This window comes from Triturus cristatus, chromosome 3_2, assembly GCF_964204655.1.
Source record: "Triturus cristatus chromosome 3_2, aTriCri1.1, whole genome shotgun sequence".
NCBI classification, from domain to species: Eukaryota; Metazoa; Chordata; class Amphibia; order Caudata; family Salamandridae; genus Triturus; species Triturus cristatus.
In genome coordinates, this window is record NC_140584.1 from 283,630,144 (window position 1) to 283,655,098 (window position 24,955).

Below are 24,955 nucleotides of genomic sequence, written 5' to 3' on the forward strand. Positions count from 1 at the left end.
GCACATCACACCTCAAAGATACTCATAACCAGAACTCCAATTTGAAGGCTAGAATACATACACTGTTAAAGGGAATTCACGATTGACAATGTGTAGGTCCGATAAAGTTTACAATATAGGCAAACTGGTATTTGTGCTCAAGCCCCGCCGCCCGAATCTCCGACCTCTAAGATCACTGCCAGTCACTGCCTACCTCCTCAACGTCCTCATCCAGCTGTTCATTTGGATCCACCTCTCGTACAAGATCCTGTAACTTCTTCTTAGTGAGAACCTAACAACCAGAAAAAAAACAGAGAAGTTAACTCTCAGAAGGGCATCTATTTACAAGTATAATGTCTTGACCCTGCTCCAGCGTGAACAATCCATCCCAAACTGCCAGGTCAAGTCCTCCCTGAACTGGAACATATAGCAACCCAGAACCAGTTTCACTCTTTGGCTGAGATTTATTCAAGCATTCCATCCATCACTTTTTTGTATACTTTAGTATGTGCTGCCCTAAGTGAGGAGGGTATCCCCAAGCGCGGGTCCCATGCACAGTGTGTCACTGGAATCAAGTTATACCTGGCTGATGACCCCTAACTAGGGCGAAACCGGCCCTGGGTTTTTTGTATTCCGGTTCAGGGGGGACCTGGCCTACCAGTTCGGGCTGGACTATTCCCATTGGAGTTGGTTTATGAATGATTTACAGATGACGGAGTCCAAACCTCTAGGTGGCATGGTGTGCAAAATAACGATGACTAGGATGTGGCCCGAATAATTACCAGCGGTAGAGATTAATCCAAGCATTCCATCCATTGCTTTTTTCTTTTATACTTTAGTATATTTCAGGCTGACATTCCTAAGCCAGAAAAACTTAATTGGAAAGGGGATTATAATAAAAATACTCCAAAAAGTGGTGGCAAGCACTTACTTTTCTACAAAAAAAAGGATAAATGAAATGAAGGATGTCAAGTGATTACAGCTACAACCATTGGGTCACAGAGGTGTTTAGCCCCATTCTGTTCAGAATAGAGCTTTGGTCGCCAACAGACCTTACACACCACTCATGAGTTGCTGAGCCTTGGTCAGTGAGATTACTGACAACCCAAATGGCACAGAGAAGCTACTATGGGTAGTACAGAGCAATTTTTTGTACTTGCAGACTCATTAACGAATTTCATGAGGGACAGGTATGAAGGAACACTAGTTTGGAGACGACATAATTACGTCAGGGGCCGCCCTATGAATGGCAGAGTTGAGATAATACAAAGAGTGGGTAAGATACCAAAAAATGATGCTCAGACACTCAAATGAGAGTAAAGGTTGGGGCTGGAGCTAATAAGTGGTACTTTAGGAGAAAAAAGATGCACAGTAAAGTTCACTCACACACTCTTTCCACATAATATGTAATTGTGTGCAGAGGAGAAAGTGCTAAGAAAGACAGAGAAGAGGCTGTTGGCCATAACATTTTCTTTTACTTAAGGAGATTTGGGACAAATAAAGACTGACATGGATTGACGAAATAGGACCTTTATTCAGGATTGACAAGCTTAGGTGAACATTATTTAGCAGGCCTGCCATCCATTCCCATCCCCAGCCTTGTGTGAATGATTTCCCGTGTTTGAGAACTATTGGTATGAATCCTGGATAAAAGCCTGCTCAAGTACAAACAGGCAGTACATGCAAATGTACCTGGTTGGTTTCAGGACTAATGCGGCCGCCGCCTCCACTTGTGGCACCGGGCATCTTGGCCACAGCAGGAGAACTGGCCATGGAGTTCAGTGGTGGAGTGCTGACAGGCTCCGGCTTCACTGATGAAAAGTTTGATAGGTTGATCAATGCTGAAGGCCCAAACTGGTTCATAATCTGCTGGGCCTTGGCCTTGAGGTCGAAGAGCTTCTCTCGGTCCTGTTTCTGCTTCGGGGTGTGTGGGCCAAGACCTATCAGCTAAAGGAAAGGGAAAGGAAGTGAGATAGACAAAAAGATTCTCGAAAAGCAAAACTGAATAAAGAACAGAGCCTTTTCAGGCCATCGATCTGTGGATGAGGCGCAACACAGGTTTAGCATCCTCAGTCCTTGCGTTGCACTCTGAAGTGCAGGCAAAGGACACAACCAAGTCTTATTTGAACAATACAAAAACCTCACCCCAAACCCATCGCACCACAACCAGCAGGCAAAATTCTTTGTTAGTAATAAATAACAAAGGAAAGGCTGTTAATAAGAATATTCCCAGCAAAGAATGCCGCAAGTGGAAGACCCAGTATGTGATTTACATGAAGAAGTCAGAGAACCATCACCTTCCTTGATACACCTAGCTTGGGACAAACTGTATAGAGCAGGGATGGCTATCTGCACACCAGCTTCTCAAATTCAGCAGCTATTTAATATTTGAGCAAGTAAGAAAAAAAAAAATGACAAAGGGGCTGGCCACGTTTCCAAACTGCATCAGGTTGCTGTTTGCCAAGCCGTATTAACCTCCTCAGCAGTGATGAGCCTGAGCCCAAGTTTCCATCTTACATTAACAAAAACAGTAGAAACAATTATTTTAGATTTTGTGACGCAGCAGAAGTTTCTATTCTACTCAGTGCGGTTGCAGCCCAAAGGCCACCAACCGATAAATGTTTGACACAAGACCAAAAGAGCCTACCGGATTAGTGGGACCGCGAAAACAAATAGTTAGCGCCACATCAGTTTTATCATCAGAATTCAGGCTTCATTTTACTAAATCTCTAAAAGACACTGTAAGAATCAGATATTGATAGCGTGCAATTTGGGGATGTTAGACCACACACAACACCATATTTGTTTTTAAGAGTTAGGCCTACCTTTGCTTAAAAAAATTCTGATCAACGAAGTAAAAACATTTTGATGCATAGCTACAAGTCTGAGATTTTAAAGCACAACAGGGTCCACTTTACAAAAAGAATGGAGGCTCGACATTTGGGACATATTAGGAATAGGACATTGGACTGGTATCACCAGTGCTGCTTGCAGTCTCAATGGATCCAGCTGGTCGGAGGTATGCGTCTATAGCACCAAGAGGTATGCGTCTATAGCACCTGGGGCATGATCACAGAATCTGCCTCCTATATGATCCAAGTCAGAAGACAAAACTGGGTTACCAGCCGTTCTGCTGAAGCGATGTACATGTTTTATGAAGAAAAAAAATTGACCTAGTTCAGTTCCAGGTGGGCAGGGAACAACATTTTGCAATGAACACACTGAATATATCAAATTTAGGACTTTCAAAGTTTAAATCAAGGCTTGGGAAGGAGGGTGTAAATAAAGTTTCAGGGGGGGGGGGGGGGGGGGGGGATACAAACTATTTCAGAATAAGCACTTTGATTGACAACTTCTAGCAGAAAGGGTGAGTGTTCAGCAATAAGATCCTAGCACACCCCTGAACAGATTAGACTAAACAAGTGTATCCACAGAAGAGAGTCCAGCTGGGAATAGCAAAATTGAAAGTGAATAGGACTTGGCGGATCACTAAATGACTGAAAGGTAGGAGTGGATGTTAGCAGCATCAATGATAAAACATACGGCTCACAGGAGGTATCCCTGCAAATTACAGGAGGCCTGCTGATGGGCCCTGCACTAAATTGTGGGAAATAGGTGCAACCTGGATTCCATACCCCAGTACTGCTGGACCTGCATGTTTGAGAATACACTGGAATCATACGCTGTAAAGAATTACATATCTTCACTATCTTACGCACCTGAAGCAAAGATTGAACAACAAACTGGACCAGAATGCAAAATGGAAATGTGATATACAGAGATTTTAATACAAAAAGGTTCTGTAAGCACGAATCATGCGCTGGGTGAGGACTGAACGAAGAAGAGAATGTCACAAGCTAGTTAGATTTTTTTTTTAAACTGGCCGTGGGCAGTATAAACTAAAGCTATTATAATATGTCCTAACATGTGAAAAGTATACCTCTGTGAGACCGACGTGAGGCACAGGACAGGCGGAGGCTAGGTTTCAGACCACCAAGAACATTATCCCGCGGTGAAATGCAGAAGGAGTCAGAAAGAGAGGGCCTGAAAGAGCCTGGTGAAATGATCTAGGAGACTGGGTAAAGGAAGACCGGTGTTCTAAGCAGACACTGAAAAGACGGGTCACAAGATGGAGAGTCTGCATGTCTCTCCCTACGACAAGCAAAGCTAGGAACAGGGTTCACCTGAAAACACCAAAATGGATAAGATGATTGGGTCAGAACCCTGCTAGGAGGAGGTTACAACCATGTAAATCTTTTTATATGAGAAAATTAACTAGCAATAAAAAGGAAACCAGTTCAAATTAGATCTAAAAACTAGATAGATGTGATTTTAAAACACTTTAAAGACAAAAGGGCCTAGAACGATTCTTGCATTGCAATGGATAAAACCCTAGGGATCATGTCCAACTTTACAATATCCCCAAAGGGGACAGGTTGTTTTCTGTAAATGAGGCTTATTGATTGGAGCTATCTTCTGTTAAATTGCATCAGTGCTCTTTGTGTGTAAAGATGCTCTTAAAATATGTCAAGTCCTGGATGGTAGGCGCTTCATAACGTACAGCTTCAGTTCAATGACTCAAGGAAGTAGGTAATACATGTTTTTCTTTAGCTAATTCAACTAAGGCACTGACGAGATGCAGGATGAAATAAGTTGAAATTCAAAAATGATCTTCGCACAAAAATGTACTCAATCTCCGAAGCCAAAAAATGCATATATTTTTAAGCCTTTTGATAATCTTTGTTTTCTCTCAAAGAAAAGACAGAAATGGGCAAATTTTTAACATTTGGGTTTTCATAATGTAGCACATAAACGCAAAGCCAAGAACTTTGAAACCTTCACAAAATGTACCTAATTACTAGGCCAACGTGAAAGGATTAAGACAGACTCGAGGGTGTTTCCTTCACCTCCATGCAATCACTTGATTTTTAACATAAAGTAAGGAAGGAGTGTTAAAGAAAGCCTGGAAAGTGCGAAGAAGATAACACAGTCACGACAGACCATCTAATGAGACTACCACCAAGTTACAGTTGTGGACCACAGCATGAGATGAAGAATCGCAGAAGACTCCATAAGAATGAAGTAATTTAGCCAGAACCAGTAAGCAGTGCTAGCGACTATAAGGCAATACAGGGGTTGGTGTGAAACTTAGGTATTCAGATAGGTCGCTACTGGTTTCCTTTTTTTGGTTGCTAAAAAACATGTTCAAAAATACACTGAAGACACAAATGGTTCCAGGTGTCAGAGATGGCTTATTAAGGAGATGAAACAAGATTTTGCCTACGGAAAAGGCTAATATATCTGGTGCTCAACAAGAACCAATATGACTGAGGAATAGTCAGAAGAAGACTAACAAATGGAAACTTGCAAACGGCGTATAGCTTTAAAGTCCAGGTTCGTCTGCTTTTGCTTAACATCTTTGTGGGGTGGGGGCGGGGGGGGGGTGGAAGAGGAGGATGGAGGTGCGGGAGTGGTTGTTAATATAAAGATACATCATATAGAGAAGTGTGCAATATGATTTGTAAACAGAAAATTGCAGTTTGGCAACCCAGGCCAACAATTCCCACCGCTGTGCATGCCACACACCTTGTCCATGCCCACTGCAGGCTAGCGCAGGCTACTTACTTACAGCTATCTGAGTGTCTAGGTCTTTAATTACATCAGCTACTGCAGTCGGCCCGGTGAACGGAGAGGCCATTTTTTCATGAACAGCCTAAAAATAAACAGTAATTAAGGAGGCTGCTTTCTAGCCCCTTATACACATCTGCCAGGAGATCACACTAAAATGTTATAACCAGGTAACGCACTACACATCATGTATTTAAACAAGCAATATACAAATAGGTGCAGTGAAGACTGAAATCAATACATCATAAAATAACAGTATTTAGAAAATACAGAACACGTTTTCAACAAACACATTGCACAGTTTTTACAGAAAGAATAATTCTTATGCAAGAGTACGACAGGAATGATTTTAGGGTGTGCTGTCGAAGGCGAGAGTACAGACTTCATTTAAATAAATGTCTGAATATCATTAAATATATCAGAAAATATATTTATGGAACGGTTTAAAGCACGTTTCTCTTTTCAAGCAATACGTATGCTCTACTCAATAGCCTCCCAAACACCATACTGGCACCCACTAGGGGCATTCTACAAACTGCAGCACATCTTATCCAGGACCTGCAGAAATATGATCACATCACTTCCATCCCGAAAGAACTCTATTGGCTTCCTTTGCCAGCCTGTACCATCTTTAAAACCAGCAGCATCATCAACTAGTACCCCCACTTATCTTGCAGATACGCTCACCATCCCTGGTGTCTCTCAGCACACCTGCAGACAGGATACCATCTGACTGCAGAACAAAGTGTAACAAGCATTAAAAATGCAATAGGTCTCGCCTTTTATGAAGTTAAAGTCATTTGCTTTGCCATACAATACCATTAGCAAAGCAAATGGCTTTAACGTAATCAAAGGCGAGACCTATTGCATTTTCAATGCTTGTTCTGTTGAGGTCTCGGATATTAAAACAAGCATTGCCTGCACCAAGGCAGCACAAATGCATGCAGTCTCCCATACCATGCAGAATAATCACAGCGCGTCTTTACAAGCTCATAATTGGTTTGACTTACAAAGTGGGACACTTGTTTAGCAATTTGGTTTGTGTCAGGGCCACTTTTATTTCGTTGCTCTGGACTATTTTTTGTCCCAGTCTGACCCTTTCAGACAACCTTCAGGAGTGAGTAGGGTTGCGACCTGGGTAGTTTTCCGCTGGCACCACCGGTATTTTAATATCCCAGCCAGTACAACAATAAGGAAAATCGCCGACTCTAGGTGTTTCTAACTACCTTCCTTCCTCGCTGAAGAGGCTGCAGGGGCCTGTGTCACGCCCCTGGTTTTAAAGTCCTACTCTAAAACCCTTCTAAGAACGCCCAGTGGCAAGCCAATCTGCATTCTTCACGGGGGACGGGGAGCATGGATCACTTTGCATTAGAGATTACTTTAAACACTCAGGTGATTCATTCTTACATCCTGCAGATAATAAAATGAGTACTGCTCTGTTGGGTAACAAGGCACTTGTAGTTTACAGACACCAGTGCTTGATTTGCGCCAGTGGCTGGAGGCGGTGGGCATCGGCAGTTCTGGACGTATTTATTATAATAGGATCTTCATCCAAAGAGAGAATGGGCGAATGGGGAATACAAAGACAGGAAAACAGTAGGGTATGGTGAAAGAAGAGATTAAAAGGGAACCTACGTGGGTATAAATAAAGAGATGGGAAGTGTAGAGAGGTGGAAGAAAGTCATGCTGCGTCATCAAGAATTCGGTAGCCCCAGCAGTGAGCGCCTAATAAATACTGTGGGCGCTTTCACGTAATAATACTTTACATATTAAGTACTGTTTACAGTCCCCACTGAACGTCAGAATGCGTGGCGCCAGTCAGCATTCGAAAGCGCTCGCTATGTTTTCTAATGTTTTGCGTTGAGTCACCTCTACTCTGAATTTCCTCTTTCATAATTGTTTGTTTACAACCCTGGTTGATTTCATAATTTGCAGTAGCCTGACAAGGTTTCAGAAATGAATGGGCCTTTCGGTTGGGAGATAGCGCTTTTCCGCTGCCAAAGAATCTGTGGTGCGCCAGATGAATAGTTGGCGTCTTTTATTCACCACACACTTACTTTAGATCCAGGCAGGAAAATGTGGACTCGTCATTTTACAACCAGATACAGCAATTCGAAACGCTCACGTTATTTTGAGAGGTGCCATCTATTCTGCGTCAATAGTATATATAGATGCAGTCGAATGGTCTCTAAATATGGGAAAATATTCAGAAACGTGTTTTGATAAAGTTGTGGATAACCTTTAACAATTACGAAGTGAAAAAGAAAATGTTTTTCACAGTTTATCAAGTTAGTTCCAAGCTAATGAACACAATTAAACTGACCTGGTTGTATTTAAGTATAATTATCCAGAATGTTTACGGAGCAGCCTAAGTGATAAATATTTAGGACATGAGTAGCTCTTTCTCACGCACATTCCCCTCCTGAGCTGCCCCCTTTGTGAGTCTTGATAACTAAGTGCTAGTCTCCTGCTCTCTCCACCCCATACACTTTCTCTCTGCGTCCTGCCACAAGGGGCTCTGCACCCTCTCGTCCCTCAGTTAGGTTCCCCATTGCATTGTTGCCCCACGGATCTCACCCATGACTGCCACTGACACAATCATGTGACCCGGTGATTCAGTGTGAGTCACTCTATGTTGAGGTGCTGCGTGTCCGGCCCAGCGCGCCTCAGCTGAGCCTCCATCATGGCGCCTCAGTCAGTGTCGGTAGCAGGGGTAGTCTATATTTACAGCAGCCCCCCTCGCTGGCCCCTGTTATGCCTCCTTCCTTTCTGACAGGATTCTTCCTTACATTTGTTAATTAACATTATAACAACTATTGTTACTACATCGAGTCAGAATGGTTTCTTTTGAGCTATTTCCGAAAGGCAGGGTTGCTGAATACCAAGCCTGCCTAGTTTTGCTTACACGTCATGTGTATTTCTGCCACCTCCATACACTTCCTGTCTATTGATCTCACGGTAATAGGTGCTTTTCAACACTGCTTTCTCTCTTGGTCACTCTTCTCGCATTATTCTAATTGCTTATTTCTCAGTTTTCTGCATTTCACTCTCTCGTTCTAGATCAAAGCCTGTGGATGAAAAAAGTCTCGGCCCCAAAAATGAGTTTAGGAGCACTCCACCTGGAGCGACGGCTTAAATACAGCCCTTTTAGAATTTCTGGGAGGGGTACAACAACTCTAGGCGATTTCTAACCTGCGCGGAAAGATGCCAAAATATACTTGGAAAAAAAATGCGTCACAGATTTGTATTGCCTCTGGATGTATACACACCGCTACTTAGGGACAGGACTCAATCTGGTCACACTGCAGCACGACCAAGGGACGACAACGCTCGCTGTGATATCTGCAATAAAAGACCTTTGGTTTGTGTGCAAATGAAAGCTCTAATGTAATGCCTTTAACGCCTACTGTGGAACGTAAACACCGTTTACTCTCAGGGCACTCCTTACAGACTGGTACAATGCGGACAGGTAAGGTAAAGGAAAGAACGAGTCATCCCAGCGATAAGCATGTGCGCAATATTTACAACATTTTGAAAGTAAAACCACTTTTCATATTTCTGTTGCCTTTGGCCCATTAGGAACCAAATGACTCTCAGCACGGAACCGGTAGTGACGTCTCACCAGGCCACGCGTTGTTGCAAACTACGGAGTGCCTAGATGGTATCCACGGGTTTCAAGTCATCTGCAGCTACTAGCAATGTAACAAACAATGCACAGCAGCATACCCCGCATCTCATTAAACCAAGTATATTAAACATATCATAAACTCATTGAGTCTCACGTTCCCTGGTGTCCGACATCAGTTCCTAATCTAGCTCTACTTGCATTCTGGGGCTTGTTGTTGTGTTTGTGTCCATTACAAATAATCACCGCTGACAGCATGTTGACTTCCTACCCCTGCCACTCTTCTCCACTGTTGGTTTCCTGTCCCTCCACATCCTGTTTTTAGGAGGTCTTGGCAGCTGCAATTTCCAGGTCACCCCTTTTCCTAAGAGTGCCTTCATGCACTTTTTAAAAATGTACTGCTCAATGTTGCAAGTCGTAAATGCACTGTTGGAAGCACCAAAACCTCCGGACCTTAGAAATCACTTTGGCCTCCCGACTATAACTGGACACCACAAATGTGGACAATGTAAGGCTTGTGATCTATGCCAGGAAGGAACCACATTTGTACACATTGACAAAACATACAAACTCTCCCATTTCACGAATTGCAACAGCACCAATGTCATATACGCCATTAAGTGCCCCTGTGACCTTATATATGTCGGGCAAACGACTCACAAAGCTAAGGTCAGAATTTTGCAACACATGAGCAGAATAAGATGTAAGGTGCATGGGTCCCCCATGGTCGAACACTTCATGACACACCAACACTCTCCCACCAACCTGACATGGTGGATACTAGAAAAAATCATTCCCAATGTGAGAGGAGGTTCCATTGCAAAGATCCTTAGTTACAAGGAGTGCAGATGGATTCATTTGCTCAACTCAGTTCATAGGGGGCTAAACGAGATGGAGGAGACATCTAAACAAATGGGCCAACTTTGAACTGTCTTATATGTATGCTCCTTGTACACCAATTTTACAATGTGTGGTCCCTAGGTACATCACAGGGATTTAATTTAATTTAATTTATAACTCTGATCGAGCACCCTATGCCTTCGCGGTTGGTGCATTAAATTTGGTTAATCATTTAATTTTTACAGTTGCACAGAACTTTTTTACTACCTATGAAGTATCCACCTCATTACGAACCATTACTTGTCTGTTCCACAATTGGTATGACGATGAGACATATCACATGGTTGGTTTGTGATATCGTTGCTTACAACCTTTGTGGAACTCATCCGGGTTCTGATATGTTTGCAGCTTTAAATACTACTCAGTGGTTTCGCGCAAAGCCTAATGCGATTGACACATGATACGGTCTAATGATACTGTTGAATCCTATTCCAAGGGTCATATGTGTTTTGAATTATCCACCATATTAGAATGTATTGTCACCAATGAGTATTACCATGATGTACCAACGATTGCTATGAAGTTGAGATAGGTCTGTGAATTTGAACTTAAGGAACACAGCCTGTATCGGTGTTCCGATGCGATACCTTGAATGTTTAGTGAAACATGAATGTTTAAAACACTGTTTGTTTTCGTTTTAACTCAATGCATTTGATATATGATATTATTTTTCTGTGACTTAACCGCCGTTTATTCACGTTTACGAGAAACACTCATTCTCCCCCAATGCCTGTTTGACAGGCTGCCATGGCAACGACCCATGACACGATACGTTCGCGGGCGTTAGCTCCACTCGTTGCTCAGCAACATGCAACGATCGGCGTACACGCGCACGTAGCCTTTGGCTACATCTGCTAACTCATTTCGCGGCTAGTTGCTTAATCCGCTCGACGAGCCGGGATACTTGCCTGCCGTCCGAGCTGTTGAACAAGGTAAACACACGCAATTGTAGCGTCTTTTAACTTTACTTTTCCCGATCAGTAATCGCCCTTAATCTTCATTAGCTACATCGCCCTCTAATCTCCATTAGATAGACCTCGCGGAACGCCCGGAGTAAAGACGTTCAGCCTCCTGATTCACCGCAGTTCAACAAAGGTGAGCAGTGATGGAATTAATTGTCATTTTACTAATTTTCACTTTTATTGGATATAGAAAGCTTCTCCTGTAACACTTAATTACCCACAGACTCAGTCGGGAAGTCTTCGGTTGCACATCTTATCTGCTAAATGCAACATGACCAGCTAGATCTAGGTGCGAGCTACAAGCCTACACTCCGCTTAGGTGAGCAATTTTTGTTGCTTTTGGATACTAAGTGGGAAATATATGTACTGGGCTTATTCTACATTCAATTTTTTGAATTATCCACAGACCCTTTCCGCCAAGTAACCGAATTGGAAATACCTTTTGGAGATCCACATTGATAGCGTATGATTCGTCCACACGCCACCTAGGTGAGCAGTTTTTGCTGCTCTTTTTCGCGTGCAGTAAGTGAGCTTCTGATACATAGGTTTTACCTCATGTCAATCTAAATTTTACTCCCTTCCAGAGATACACATTGGATACGTATTTTTCTGAAGGGTTCAGACCACATTTGGATTTGAACCACGTTTAGGTGAGTCTTTATGCCACCTCTTTTTCTGTTAGTTACCCGTTTGGTTTTGCCAGCACACCTGATGTAGTTATATCATCACTTGCAGGCCGTCATCCCCTATCTAAGTCCTGATGAAGACCCGCACTGACCTCACAGTAGTGCATGACCTGGGTTGAAACGTCGACAGTAACATGTGGACCAGTTCATAGAACCTGCGCCAATTGAATCAATTTATTTTCGCAGATTTACTATAAATATTTGTTTTCCTGGCCACAATGAAATTCTCATCTTTTTAAAATATATTGTACATATCACGCACCTTTCACTGAGCACTATTTGTCACTGTGTCACCACTTGTTATCACTTTGTTTGTCTTGACGGTCCTCATAACAATTTATACAAAAAACGTTTAAAATTTGTGGATATAAAATCCGATTACCACATATAATTGTTTGGTGTGTTGCTTATGACGAAAATGGCATATGTTTGAATAACGCATGATTTATGCTATCTGTACAAAGGAATCTTTTCACCCAACAGAACCACTGTTTTCCGTACACAATGTTGCAAGTCTGCCAACCTGGAATAGAAAATTTAAAAAGAAATTGCTGCTGCATGTGTTGTGACCCATGCAACATGCACACACACATCACCACGCTGGGGCTGCCATAGCATCTTGATGCACAAGTGCACATAAGTGGTGATGTGGGCATGCACATCATAGTACTATGTTTTTTGCCACTGCTGTTCAGCAAGCAAAATAACCATTTCTTTCTCTTTGTTGATCATGAATACAGGACCACAAGTACCAGCCAGAATGCAAAGTGGAAGGTTGTGGCAGCAAAGAGGCTTACCTCTGATCCAGCTTGGGGCTATGGAGTAGGCGCAACAATGTCGTTATCATGCATGTAACCGCTATACAAGTATCAACAACTTAACGTTTAATGTTGGTTCGGCGCTAAGAAGCTAGATGCTACGCTTGTTATTTATAGCTGTTAGAAATGAAAGAAGTGCCGTTTGAAGCGCTATACAAACACAAGAACAATTATAACTATTGTTGGTAGCCAACCCAGACTTGCTTTCCAACTGCATTATGGTACGAGTAGTTCTGCTCGTCTTATTCCAGACAGTTTTTTTTATACCGTTTTGTATATTGCACTTGTGCCGTTTTTAAGCAGTGTACAACAGGTGTTACTATTATCGAATTACAATGCTCAATTTACAGATCCAATAAGGATGAAAGGCTGAGTTTCCCTTGCTGGGATTCGAACTCCTAAACATTTCAACTCACTGACCCATCCAGGTAGCTGAGCACAAAGTTATCAGAATGCAGATGATCAAACAAGAAAAAAAATACAGAAATATTTGAATTTCTCACACCTTTTGCCATTGCCTCTGAAAAAGTTAACGTCACTGACCTTACACTTCACAACATTAAATGGCATCCAATTGCAGTTAAGATACATTTAAAATTATGTCACTTCTGTTAAGCTGGAAAACCCTTTATACGTCAGAGCTGCTTTCCTCATCCCAGGCGGGGAGCTTAAAGCATTCAGACTCAAAACCTCTTCTGCCCAGAAGCATTCCCACAGGACACATCTGCCTAGAATCCTCAGCCACTGGAAACTAAAACAACAAGCCTTGGCAAAGCCAATAGGTCAGGCCTTGGCAAGCACGCAGTGGTTTATTTCTAGTTTCTTTATTTTTTGGAAGCATATGCAATTGAACTTAAAGGATTAAAATGCATAGATTAAAAATACAAAAGTAAATATGGCACGATCTAAAGGTTGCAAGTATATTGATTTCAAAGTTAAAAAAGTAACAAATGAACCAGCACAGTACTTGGCCCCCCATCTTGGCACTCTAACCTCACTGAAGAGCACTATTTTTTTTGGGTGGGGGGTGGGGGGGGGGGGGGTGTCCTTGTCATCAGGTAAAACTCAATCACTCGAACTGCACTGAATTCGGCTAACCGACTGGCTCTGTATGCTGTAGTGGGCGGAAGCAAAATCTGAATGCAGATGGTACAGATCAGTGGATAAAGAGGGCCGACCCAAAACCTCTGCATGTTTGTATTTACCAAAAAAGTTCACTGTTCCTAACTATTTCTGAGCTAGTCCTGGTCTCTCTGGCAGCTTTCAAACCAACGCCATGAGGTTATGCGTTTCTGCGTTATTTTAGGTTATTTTGAAGTTTTAAAGAGAGAGGGTGACCCCACTGTCAACATCAGAGCGCTTGATATAAATGAAAACATATATACTATGTAAAAATTAAAGGTAATACTTTTCCCTTGCCGCATAATTTAGTCATGCCTGCCGCATAGTTTGGTCCTTCCCTGCTGCATAATTCTAGTGGCACTATCGACGCTTGCTGTCAGGGACCCCCACCACCACCCCTCACCACCACACACAATCTCTTCTGTACAATAAAATATATGGTTTCATGTTTTACAAATTATGTTATATAAATGTTCAGTATCACCTAAACAGTCCCATCATACAAGTAGCAGCCGACTTTGGAGCTGAGGAACCAGGTTCGAGTTTCGGCGTCGGCTCAACATCTTGTGATTCTGGGCAAATCACTTAATCTCACTGTGCCTACCAAAAAATGAATGAGTCCTTGCATAATGTAAGTGACGCTTAAGTAAAGCGCTCCAATACCTTGAGGTCGAGTTCGTGCTATATATAAAAATTTAAAAAATAACGCACATTAAAACATTAACTGAAATAACATTTTATTTACCATTTTTCTAGGATGCAAAGTGTATCGTTAGGCATCTGCTTAGTGCTGCGTAACTTATTCCCAGCGGTTAAAATGGCGCCATACTTTGCCGTCTCCGTGGTCTGGTTAAGATGTTGACGCACAGCACGTCCCTTGACTTCAGCCCAGCAGCCGTAAAACCACGCACAAACATTTCTATTATCTTCTCATTAACCAATTTGCCACAATGATCCAAAAGAAATGTATATCTGTTTAAAGTTACGTTTTTCAGGCCTGAGAGAATTTGACATGAAAAGTATTGCTGTCATAGTAGAAGTCTTAGGGACAAACAGGATATGGCTGGAGTCCCCAAACGTCAAAAAACCCAGCAGGACCTGTGCGCCTTTTAACAGGCTCTGTGACCACCACCGCAGCGCTGCTAATATCTGCCCAGGGGTAACATTAGGAGTCGCGGAAAATATGTTTCAGGCTTAGAATTCACCACCGCATCGGTGTCCCGCAAAAATGGTATTTACATGGGTCCCCTTGCACCAAACTAAATTCCATACTCCTGGCTGAAATGTTTTTATTTTCTGATGACAAACCAATGAAAGAAGAAACAAGCGCGGCGCACAGATGCTCCTCTCTCTCTGCTTTGGGCAAGCGGGGTGGGCGAGGACCCGAAAGAGGATCGCGCTGGAGCTTGTCTTTATGGGGCCATGTGTTTGAAACACGTGGCCCAATAAAGATAAGAAACCTTTTACGATGCACGGAAAGCAGGTGAGCCCGTCCAAGTGGGCTGTCCGAAAAAGCCAAAGGGAGGCAACATACAAAGCTCTTTTCCAATGGCTGGCCACCTTTTAGTATAAACGGTGACGCCAATCAATGGAAAAGAGGGGCGGGGCTTAAAGCCCTTTACTGAAAACTCCTCAAAGACTTAAATCTCGCCGAGCGAGCTGCGCATGTGCGCAGCAACGCTAGCCGAGACCTAAAAAGGAAAATGAGACAGCAGGCCTTTAACATCTATGCACCCAGGATTTGGAACGACATCCCTGTATCCATCAGGACTGCCCCAACGCTGCTCAAATTTAGGACAGAGTCGACAATTGCCCTCTTTAAAGAACTCTACATCACAATGCATTAGGTATCCACAACTCAGCTTCATCTCCTATTACCTGTTTATTGTATGCTTGTCTTTGACAATGTACAGTGCTCTGTTGCTTTTTTGGCTATGTTTGCACTATAGAAATATATCTATATACATACACGTAGGAATAAAAACGGCCTAAAGTGCAAATACTTCACATGCACCAATGATTAAAATGGCAGCCAGAATCTTGTTAAATATTACTATTAGATGGCAACTAAATTTTATTGGAAATAATTTGACCATTTTCTGTCAAGTTCGGAAAAGCTTAGCTATAATTATATAAATCTATCCAAATCCGCATATTTGAAACGGATTTGGATTTTTAATTATCTGTACAATTTAAAAAACGTCCGTAAAACAATAATATTTGAAGTGTGCAATGTGACACAAAGTGATATAGGTGACTATTTCTATAAATTACTGCCCACTGTGTGCGCTGCACCTACTAATACCTTTACTTTCCAGGAAGATTAGTGCAATTTTCATTAAAAAACATCTTATAATGTAGTGCATTGTGAAACACAAACATTTAGCGCTGTAGCCATAGCGTGTTCAATTGCACATTAAATGTAACAAAAAAATTGTATGTAAAACGTACGGTAATTATAAACACTATGGTTCTTATTTCGCATTAAATATGGTGCTGAAACCACAGCACAATTACTATCTGCTACTGAACCGCACAAGGAACTTGCAAACATCTACTGTTTTGCATAAACATTGAGAATAATGAGGCAAACAATGTTTGTGCCCGATTTGTCTTAACAGCTAATGACAAATGGAGAGCAAATCTCCAATGAGTGCTGTTTGCACTCTGCTCACAAGAGGCAAAAGTGTTAAAAATCAGCTGCGTCAGGTTTAACACTTAGATGGGTCCTCTAGAAGGACGTATGGCGTTCAATTCACATAATCCAATATTATCAGACGCAGTGGGCTAGGTAGTGCACGGTGTCTCAAACGTATTTGACCGATTCCTCAAGATAAATACGCATTAAAAATAAAAAACTGTTCAAATACACTAACAGAAAACGAAAGATATATGAGATGGTTGACTGTAGCACACTAAGCACTAATCAGGACCAGGTTTAAAAAAATCATGAAAATGGTACCAGGCTTGCAGGTCTGGTGACTTACATAATCTACTCAAACCTAACTGTAATGCCCTTGACCCATAAACAGGTTTCAAATTATGTGATCCTGCCCAAATATTTGTATTCACATATGAGAGCACCTTCAAATTCGTGAGTTCAACATGTCTGTTGTAAAAAAAACTATGTTGTTTGATTTAACAGGCTACATTTTTGCTCCATATATAATGCACATCTTGGATACACAACACCTGATTAACAGCATTATCAGGGCAAGGGCAGGAATATTTCTCAAATCAGGTTTGAAAAGTATAATGTTAAATAAATACATAACTAAAGCATGACGTGGGGGGGGGGGGGGGGGGGGGGTGCTGGTCTGACCTGAGGATTGCCGCATAACACCGGGGCTCTGCTCAACCCGGCTCAAAATATATCAAAATCCGGCATAAACCGGCGCAATAACTGCGGATCGCGGGGAGTCGACGTACAGCCACCGTATGGCCAGAAAGCAAAGCCTGGTGACACGAGCAGTTCATCTGTGTACGTAGGCCTAGTTAAAGGTGGAGCTGGCCAGCCCTCCCTGCGGCTGCAGGGAAGAGTCTGACGAGGGGCGCATAGCCCGGTGTGGAGCACGCCCCTGCAGACGACAAGAACGCCCTGTGTAGGCTCCTTGGACTGGCGGCTGGACCGCTATCAGCGTGGAGGGCAGCTGGGGCTGAGCTGTAGGCCACAACTGGAGGTGGCACGCTGACACTGCTCATGAGAAGTGGGACTGGATAGAATATTGAAGCTGAGGCCCACCTTTAGACATAGGACGTGTCGCCACCATTAATGAGAGCTTAATATGCAAAGTGACAGCTGGACACGCAGGAGGATATCAAGTCAGTGTTGGCCCAGGCTGCATTGCTGCCCCTGCGAGAGCACCCCACCTAACTGGCATCTTAACACGGTCATCATAAAGGCATTATCACCCCATCAACACAAACTTAAACCTGGTCCAGGCGGGCTCGACAAGGGGGGTTCGAAGCGGAACTAACACGAAGGGTTCGCCAGGAGTACTGAATCCCTGCGGCTTCATCCCTCACCCAGAGAGTAGCAGAGATCGCAAAGAGAGGTAGAGGGAATGCAAACGGACCGCAAAAGGATCACCCGGGATGGTAAACAACTATGGGCAAAGCAGACAAGGTACAAACCAAATTGCAATTTGGTCCTCGCAGGACCCCAAGGCAGAGGAACCAGGAAGCGCAGCCGGCGGTCTCGGAACCGGAAAACGCAGAGGCTGCAATAGATCTTGACCTGAAGCAAATACTTTCTGCCATGCAGAAAAGCTTAAACAAGATTGACGGGAAGATTGTCATTCGATCCATGTGGAAAGTTAATGCGTCAGAGCGCCTAGATAAGCACACAGAACGACTTGACACAGTGGAGCAAAGGGTCTCCAATATAGAAGACACAGTATCAACCGAAGCAGCGAGCACAAAAAAAGCAGAGAAACTTATCCAAGCACTGCAACTCAAAACTGAAGATTTATAATCCCCAATCTAGGAGGAACAACATCCGAATTATAGGAGTAGCTGATGCCTCTAACATCAACAATATGGAGAGATTCGTGGAGACCCTGCTCTGTGCCACACTGGATAGAGACATTTTTCAGCAATATTCATAGTGGAGCGCGCGCACAGATCACTGGCGCCGCGCCTGATCCCTGGAGCTAACCCAAGACCAATAATTGAACGCCTTTTGAATTACAGGGATCGGGATGCCACTCTGCGCAAGGCGCATGAACAAAAATCTCTCCAATATGAAGGCTCCGAAAATTTCGCTATACCCAGACTTCATGCATCAAGTCCAAGATGCCCGCAGACAGCCAAACGACAAATGTGAGATCTCTAACTCGAATACAGCATATTATACCCCGCCAAGCTACATGTTCTAGCAGATGGGAAAACTTATTTCAAAGACCTAAAACAAGTGGCACATTTTATCGAATAAAGGGGGAAAGCGGGGGCACGAAGTAACTCCCCACAACACAATACCGAGGCTGAGGAGGCACACCAAGAAGATGAGGAACAATAGCACATAGCAGTAAATGGAATCCCTGTGAAATCCAGTATGCTACACGTGACCTTGGACTATCTGGACATAGAGATGGTGGTCATTGTGCAGTGTGTGAAACAAGAACTTATGGACATCTACAGAGCATCCAAGAACCCAATGCCAGACTTATAGTAAGACTGTTCCTACTTAACTTATGGGCCTGTTGCTGTGCTGGGACAAAGTGCAATGAAGACGCGCCCCAAGAACTCTGAATAAAGACTTCTGTAAGCATAACGTCCCATGCGAGCGAGCTGCCCCGCACGAGTAATGACTTGGAGACCTCAGAGAGTAAGAAGGGCAGAAGTGGTTAGAAGTGTAAATGTTTATGCAATTATTTAGTGCAAGCTGGGGAGGAGCATGGGGCCGGGCGTCTTCCACCCCTGTGTGTTCACCACAATATCAAGTTGGGGTGGGTGTTAGTTTCTTCATGGATTTGTTGGGGAGGGAGGTGCAGGTCAAAGTTTTGCCAAGAAAGGGGTTATTGCTCATGGCATGGGAGGGAAGTATCTAGGGGAATTACTTAGTTTAATGTTAATCAAAAAACGCGAAATTACTATTGACTCGAATGCGACTGGCACCCATGTTAAGAGACATCATAAACAGACATATGGCACTTGACACAGAGTCCCAACAGAACTGCATGCAGATACGGTTCCTCACCTGGAAAGTTAGGGGGCTTAATGATCAGCATAAAGTTTGTAAAGTAGTTGCATACCTTAAGAGACATTTGGTGCAAATTGCGTTTCTACAAGAGACACATTTGGCAAGTAACAGTATTACGTTATCACAGAAACTACGTGACCAGTACTGTGCTGCTGGTTTTACTTCTCATGCATGCGGGGTGTTGATCTGGGTAGACTGCAGATAAAAAATCTAGTTACAAGAAGTGTATGCAGACCCAGAGGGCTGATTTATTATAGCGCTCTGCAGCAATTCGAAGTGGGAAGCAGTCCTGGTAGGGGTTTAAGGACCGAATTTTGATGATCCACAGTTCTATGAGGCACTAGGAACACAACTAGCACACATCCGCAGATTTGGGGCAGGGATTGTAACTGTACACTAGATCCAACACTAGATAGATCTAAAGGCCCTCCCGGACGCCCATCCGCTGCTGCAACATGTCAGATGCACTAGACCGTGTAGGTGTTTGGTGGCAGAGAAATCAGAGGAGCACTGGATACACCCACTACTCAGCAGCACACGATATACATACCAGAATTGACTACTGGTTATTAACAAGAGACTTAGCATCTCGAATTGGGAAATGTGAGCCACTATCGCGCACCTACTCAGATAACTCCCAAATAGTTCTTAACTTGAAATACGAGGGCAATGACCAGCCCCATTCACATGATGATTTCCTTCATACTCATTGCAGGACCAAGTGTTTCAGACCAAATTAGAGAAAGCCATGACCAACTTTTTCGCTCATAATGTCAGCTCAGTGGAAAGCTTCATTACGGTCTGGGAGACATTTAAAGTCTACATTAGAAGTATAACAATGGCTAAGCACTCAAGAGTCCTTAGTTCTCTGAGGGGCAGACTCAATACTAGAAAAGGAAATTGCTGCATTATAGATTAAACAGAGACACAAAAGACCCACAGATATTAGGCGAGCTAAAATAGTCGACTTCCATGAGACAGCAGGTAGCGAAGTGCTCCATATGGGGAAGTAAGTTACAGACCGTGTTTACAGAGAGGGGGGGGAAGAGACCAGGAGCAACTTTAGCAGCATTAATACAGCGACGGCAGGGCTTAAGTCCCACTACCATGTTAGTAGACGAGCAGGGGGAGACTATCCAGGAGAAGGGCAAAATAGCAGAGAGATGTCACCAATACTACACAAATCTGTACACATCCAAAATCGCTCCAGATGATGATGTCATGATGGAATACCTTGAGCACATTGCCATGACATGGCTGACCCACGAGCACAGAGACCATTTGATGCCCCGTTGAGTATGGACAAAATCAAACAAGCATTGGCTGGCATGCAAGCGGGTAAGGCTCTGGGGCTGGACGGCCTAACAGTTGCTTTCTATAAGGCATTCCATGATCTTCTCATACCACACTTGATGACTATATAAGGAAATGGCGACAGCAGGGATCATGCCCCCTACCATGCGTGAAGTAATGATTGCGACCCTGCTAAAGTCCGGTAAGGACCCCTTGGAATGTGCCCCATACAGGCCCTTTGAATGTAGATACCAAGTTATATGCTAAGATTTTGGCTAATAGGCTGTTCCACTGTTACCTTGAGTAATAAAACAGGAGCAGTCAGGGTTTGTCCAGGGACGAACTATCACCTCCAATCTCCGAACACTCTTCCCAACTATACCGCAGATCAACCCGGTAGTAAAAGCTGCAGCAGCCTTTTTAGATGCGGAGAAGGCCTTTGACTCAGTTGAGTGGGCCTTTATGCGCTCCGCCCTTCGCCGCATCGGTGTGGGAGATATATTCCTGACGTTAATTAATGTCTTGTATAATACATGTATAAACGGTGGCTAGAGTAAGTGTTGGGGATGCGTTATCTCCGCTATTACAGATAACAAGAGGTACGCAGCAGTGATGCCCCCTTTCGCCCTTGCTTTACGCCATGGTGGCTGAACCACTAGTGAGTGCCTGCATTGACATAGGCATTCGCTTCCCAGGATGTATTCTCATAGTTTTCGCATATGCGGACGACACATTGCTATATACTCAGCGAGGTGGTACAGTATATGGCACTATCCGGACTTCGCATGAACTGGGGAAAATGAATAATCTTCCCTCTTACCCTGGCTATGCACCAGATCCCCCTGGAGTTCCCGCTAAATTGGTCAGTAGAATCTGTTAGATATTTGGACATACAGGTACACACACACCCAGCAGTAGTAGTCAGAGACAACTATGGGAAGGCAATACAAAAGTTAGAAAAAGACACTGATCATTGGATGAAGCTCCCTCTGACTCTGGCTGGACGTGTAGCCATCATGAAAATGGTCGTATTAACTAGATTCCTGTTTTTATTTCAAGACCTCTCTATCCTGCTGACAAAATCATTTTTCGCAACATTACGCTCCATCTTGCTCAAACTAGCATGGGCTGGAAAACAACCACCGCAAGCCAAATGGGAGACGCTCACATTGCCTTATGACATGGGTAGACTAAGTGCCCCAGAATTTGGGATTTACTATAAAGCGGCGCAAAGCTTACACTACTGGTTTCATGGGCCTCCAGAATTGCCATACCTCTACATGGGAGTTTCTGCTGAGCCCGGGACTCTCCTCCAACTATTATTCTCCTCACCAAAGAGACGCTATGGCTGTTTCGATACTCTGAACACCACTGTGTAACCTTGGTGGAGCCTCCTTGAAAAACAGGCGGGCGCACTTCTATACTTTTCCATTATCCCGTAAGATTGGTGTTCTTGGTTTAAGATCGGACAGGTGCAAGAGTTGATAGCAACCTTGAAGGCGCTGAACGTTGTAAATAGGAGTGATTTATTTAGGGAGGGCACAATGAAAAGCTGGGAGGAGAGAATAACCAACAAAGGCCCCTACAAACAGGACAAGTTTTCATTTTCACAGACTCAGACAAGCGCTACGGTCCACGCTAGGAGAAGATATGCGAGAGCCCATAGACATGCCAGCTTTAACCACTATAATAAAAGAGAGTAAGCCCTTCAAACCAATCACTAGGCTCTATTCGGCGGCGCAAGAAGCCGCAGACCGCTCATGACAAAAGCTAGACAAGACAGGCAAAGGGAGCTAGGCAGAATGATTGATGACAAAAGCTGGAAATATGGTTGCAAAATGACGAAAGCTGTGTCAGAAAACGTCCGACAGGCTAATCAAATTGAAATACATTAATAGGAACTACTACACTCCGGAGCAGTTACATAGGTACGGGCTTCTGACTACAGCAGAGTGCCATAGGCTATCAGACCCACTAGCTAATTTCATACATGTTGCCTGGCAATGCCCTGAAGTGTCAGCCTTTTTGGAGGCCATTTATGAGAACTAGAGCAGATAACGGGGATTACACCAGAGGTGGCTCCGTTTGTGGCCCTACTGGGATACACCTAACAAATTGGGAACACACATTGTAAACTGATAGTGGTGGAGCTGCTATTGGCTAAGCGTTACATAGCAATGCGACCACGGGACCGTTCCCCACAATCGAAATGTGGCACAGAGACACCTATTGCAGCACACAATCCAAGGCATTTAACGACCTACTACCACTACGCAGTCGACCCCAAAACATAGGGAACAGTTACCACACATACCTAACAAGGAGAGAAATGCTGGAACAGGCGGGAGCTAACACGCAAGAGACACAGCTCGCGGCAATATCAGTACAAAGTCAATACAAGCTTGCCAAACACACACAATAAGGCAGAGGTTGAGATTTTGACATAATTCATTTGAGCATCGAGGTTTGGGAAGCTAGGACTCCACTCAGCAATTGAAACCACTAAGATTGCATTGTATACATGGGTGCAATATATATGCATGCAGTACAACAAGATTAAAGACAGAGCTTGAATTATGTGTCACAGTGTTAAGAGTTAAAAATGTAAGATGTACAAGTGATGCTTAACGAATCTTGTGCTTTGTCCAGTCAACTGTTTTATCCTTCACTAATAAAACAGATAATGAAAAAACTAAAGCTTGACGTGGTAGCACCCCTCTTTTGCAATCAGCACATTGACAATAGAAATAGCCGCAAAATATCCCACTGGCATGCGGTTTTACTGATAAAACTATACAGTGTACAAACAAGAATGCTTGGAATTGAAAATGTTCCTAGTAAAGTTGAAGGGAAATTTCAGTTCTATTAAGGAAACTGAGGCAAGGATTATGCTCTGCCTTCTTCCATTATTTCTAGTCTAGCATACTTCAACAAACATGTAAAAGACAAGCATTCCCAGCAGGCAAAGGGAAAGGAACTAACACATTTCAACCCATCAGCAGCCAGTCCAATGACTATAGGCAGAGGCCCCACGAAAAGGATCCTCTTTCTTGACTACGACAGCAGTGCTTCCATCTCTTTGCATTATTATTTGTTATTCTCGGAACCTGAAAGAACCCAGAACATAGAACGTATAAACCCGTTCTTATGATTATGGGCACCAACATTTCTACATAATCATAACACTGCACCATCAGAGAACGTTCATCTTTGGGGAAAAAGAGCAGATTAGATATTGTACTATAGAATGTCTGCAACATTCCCAATATCCTACCAAAAGCAATACTCATACCATACGAGGTTCTCATATTGTAACTTAACTCAATTCATAATCCCCCATAACCTCCTGGGCAGGAAAAAGAAGTTCGCAGGAACATTGGGTGGGAACAATCCTCCCCTCCGGTACTTAATGAAATTGAAACTTTTCTTCATGTTTACTAGGCAGGAAATTGTTCATTCTATGTCAGGACCGGAGGTGAGGATTACGCTCATTCTAAGCTTGTTAACCACAAAAGATGCCATGTCCAGAACCGGTTGGAAGTAAAACTGTTTAAACATGGAGTCCGAAGGCCAATATGCTGCATTAATAATGTCTCCTAGGTGAGCCCCTAGAGGGAATGACTCGGATGCCATTGCACCTTTATCTGAATGGGCCCCAAACTGCGAGACATCAATTCTCACTTCTGCATGACCCAACGGATCCATTGTGCTATGGTGGGAGGAGCGGCTGCTTTAAAAGGTTTCCTGAGAAAGATTAACAACTGGCACTCTCCGGGTGGGACAGAACTCCTCCGTCATATTCTCATAAGCTTTCAGGCAGCGTACCACATACAACTTCGGGGCTTTATGAAAAGCCAGGTATGACACCACTTTTGAGTTTGACTTAGTGCGTCTGGAAATGTGAAAGGTAATTCCGTGGGGGTAGAGGGGAACCCTGCCGGAGATATCCCGAGCTCGGACATGTTCTCCCATTGGGGACTCCAACATGGCCTGCAGAAATGGCCGATCTATACATGTTCATTGTCCAGTAGGCCAAACCGTGGGATGTTAGGGATGCCAATAAATTCATGATTGGAACCACCTCTCACCCCCATCGGATCCTGGCTGTTTTGAAAACACCAAACAAACCCATCTGGACTTTGCAGATCTATAATGCTTGTTGGTTCCATCTGCCCACGCTGCGGCCAGCATTCTTTCAGCCTCTTGTGAAAGGCTTGGGACTCGTTTGACCTCCTCCATGA

At 43.5% G+C, this 24,955-nt stretch overlaps 1 protein-coding gene across 2 annotated transcripts in view; it reads right to left on the bottom strand.

Moving 5' to 3' along the window:
• The window catches only part of TAF12 (TATA-box binding protein associated factor 12), a 107,772-nt gene that overhangs the window by 63,577 nt on the left and 19,240 nt on the right, over positions 1-24,955 (bottom strand). For both annotated transcript variants that reach the window (XM_085647635.1, XM_085647636.1), the window contains 3 exons: positions 5,609-5,692; positions 1,672-1,926; positions 194-271 (listed from right to left, as the gene is read on the bottom strand). In XM_085647635.1, coding sequence (XP_085503761.1) covers positions 194-271; positions 1,672-1,926; positions 5,609-5,677 — 402 coding nt within the window. In that variant the 5' untranslated portion in view covers positions 5,678-5,692. The remainder of the gene's footprint in view (positions 1-193; positions 272-1,671; positions 1,927-5,608; positions 5,693-24,955) is intronic.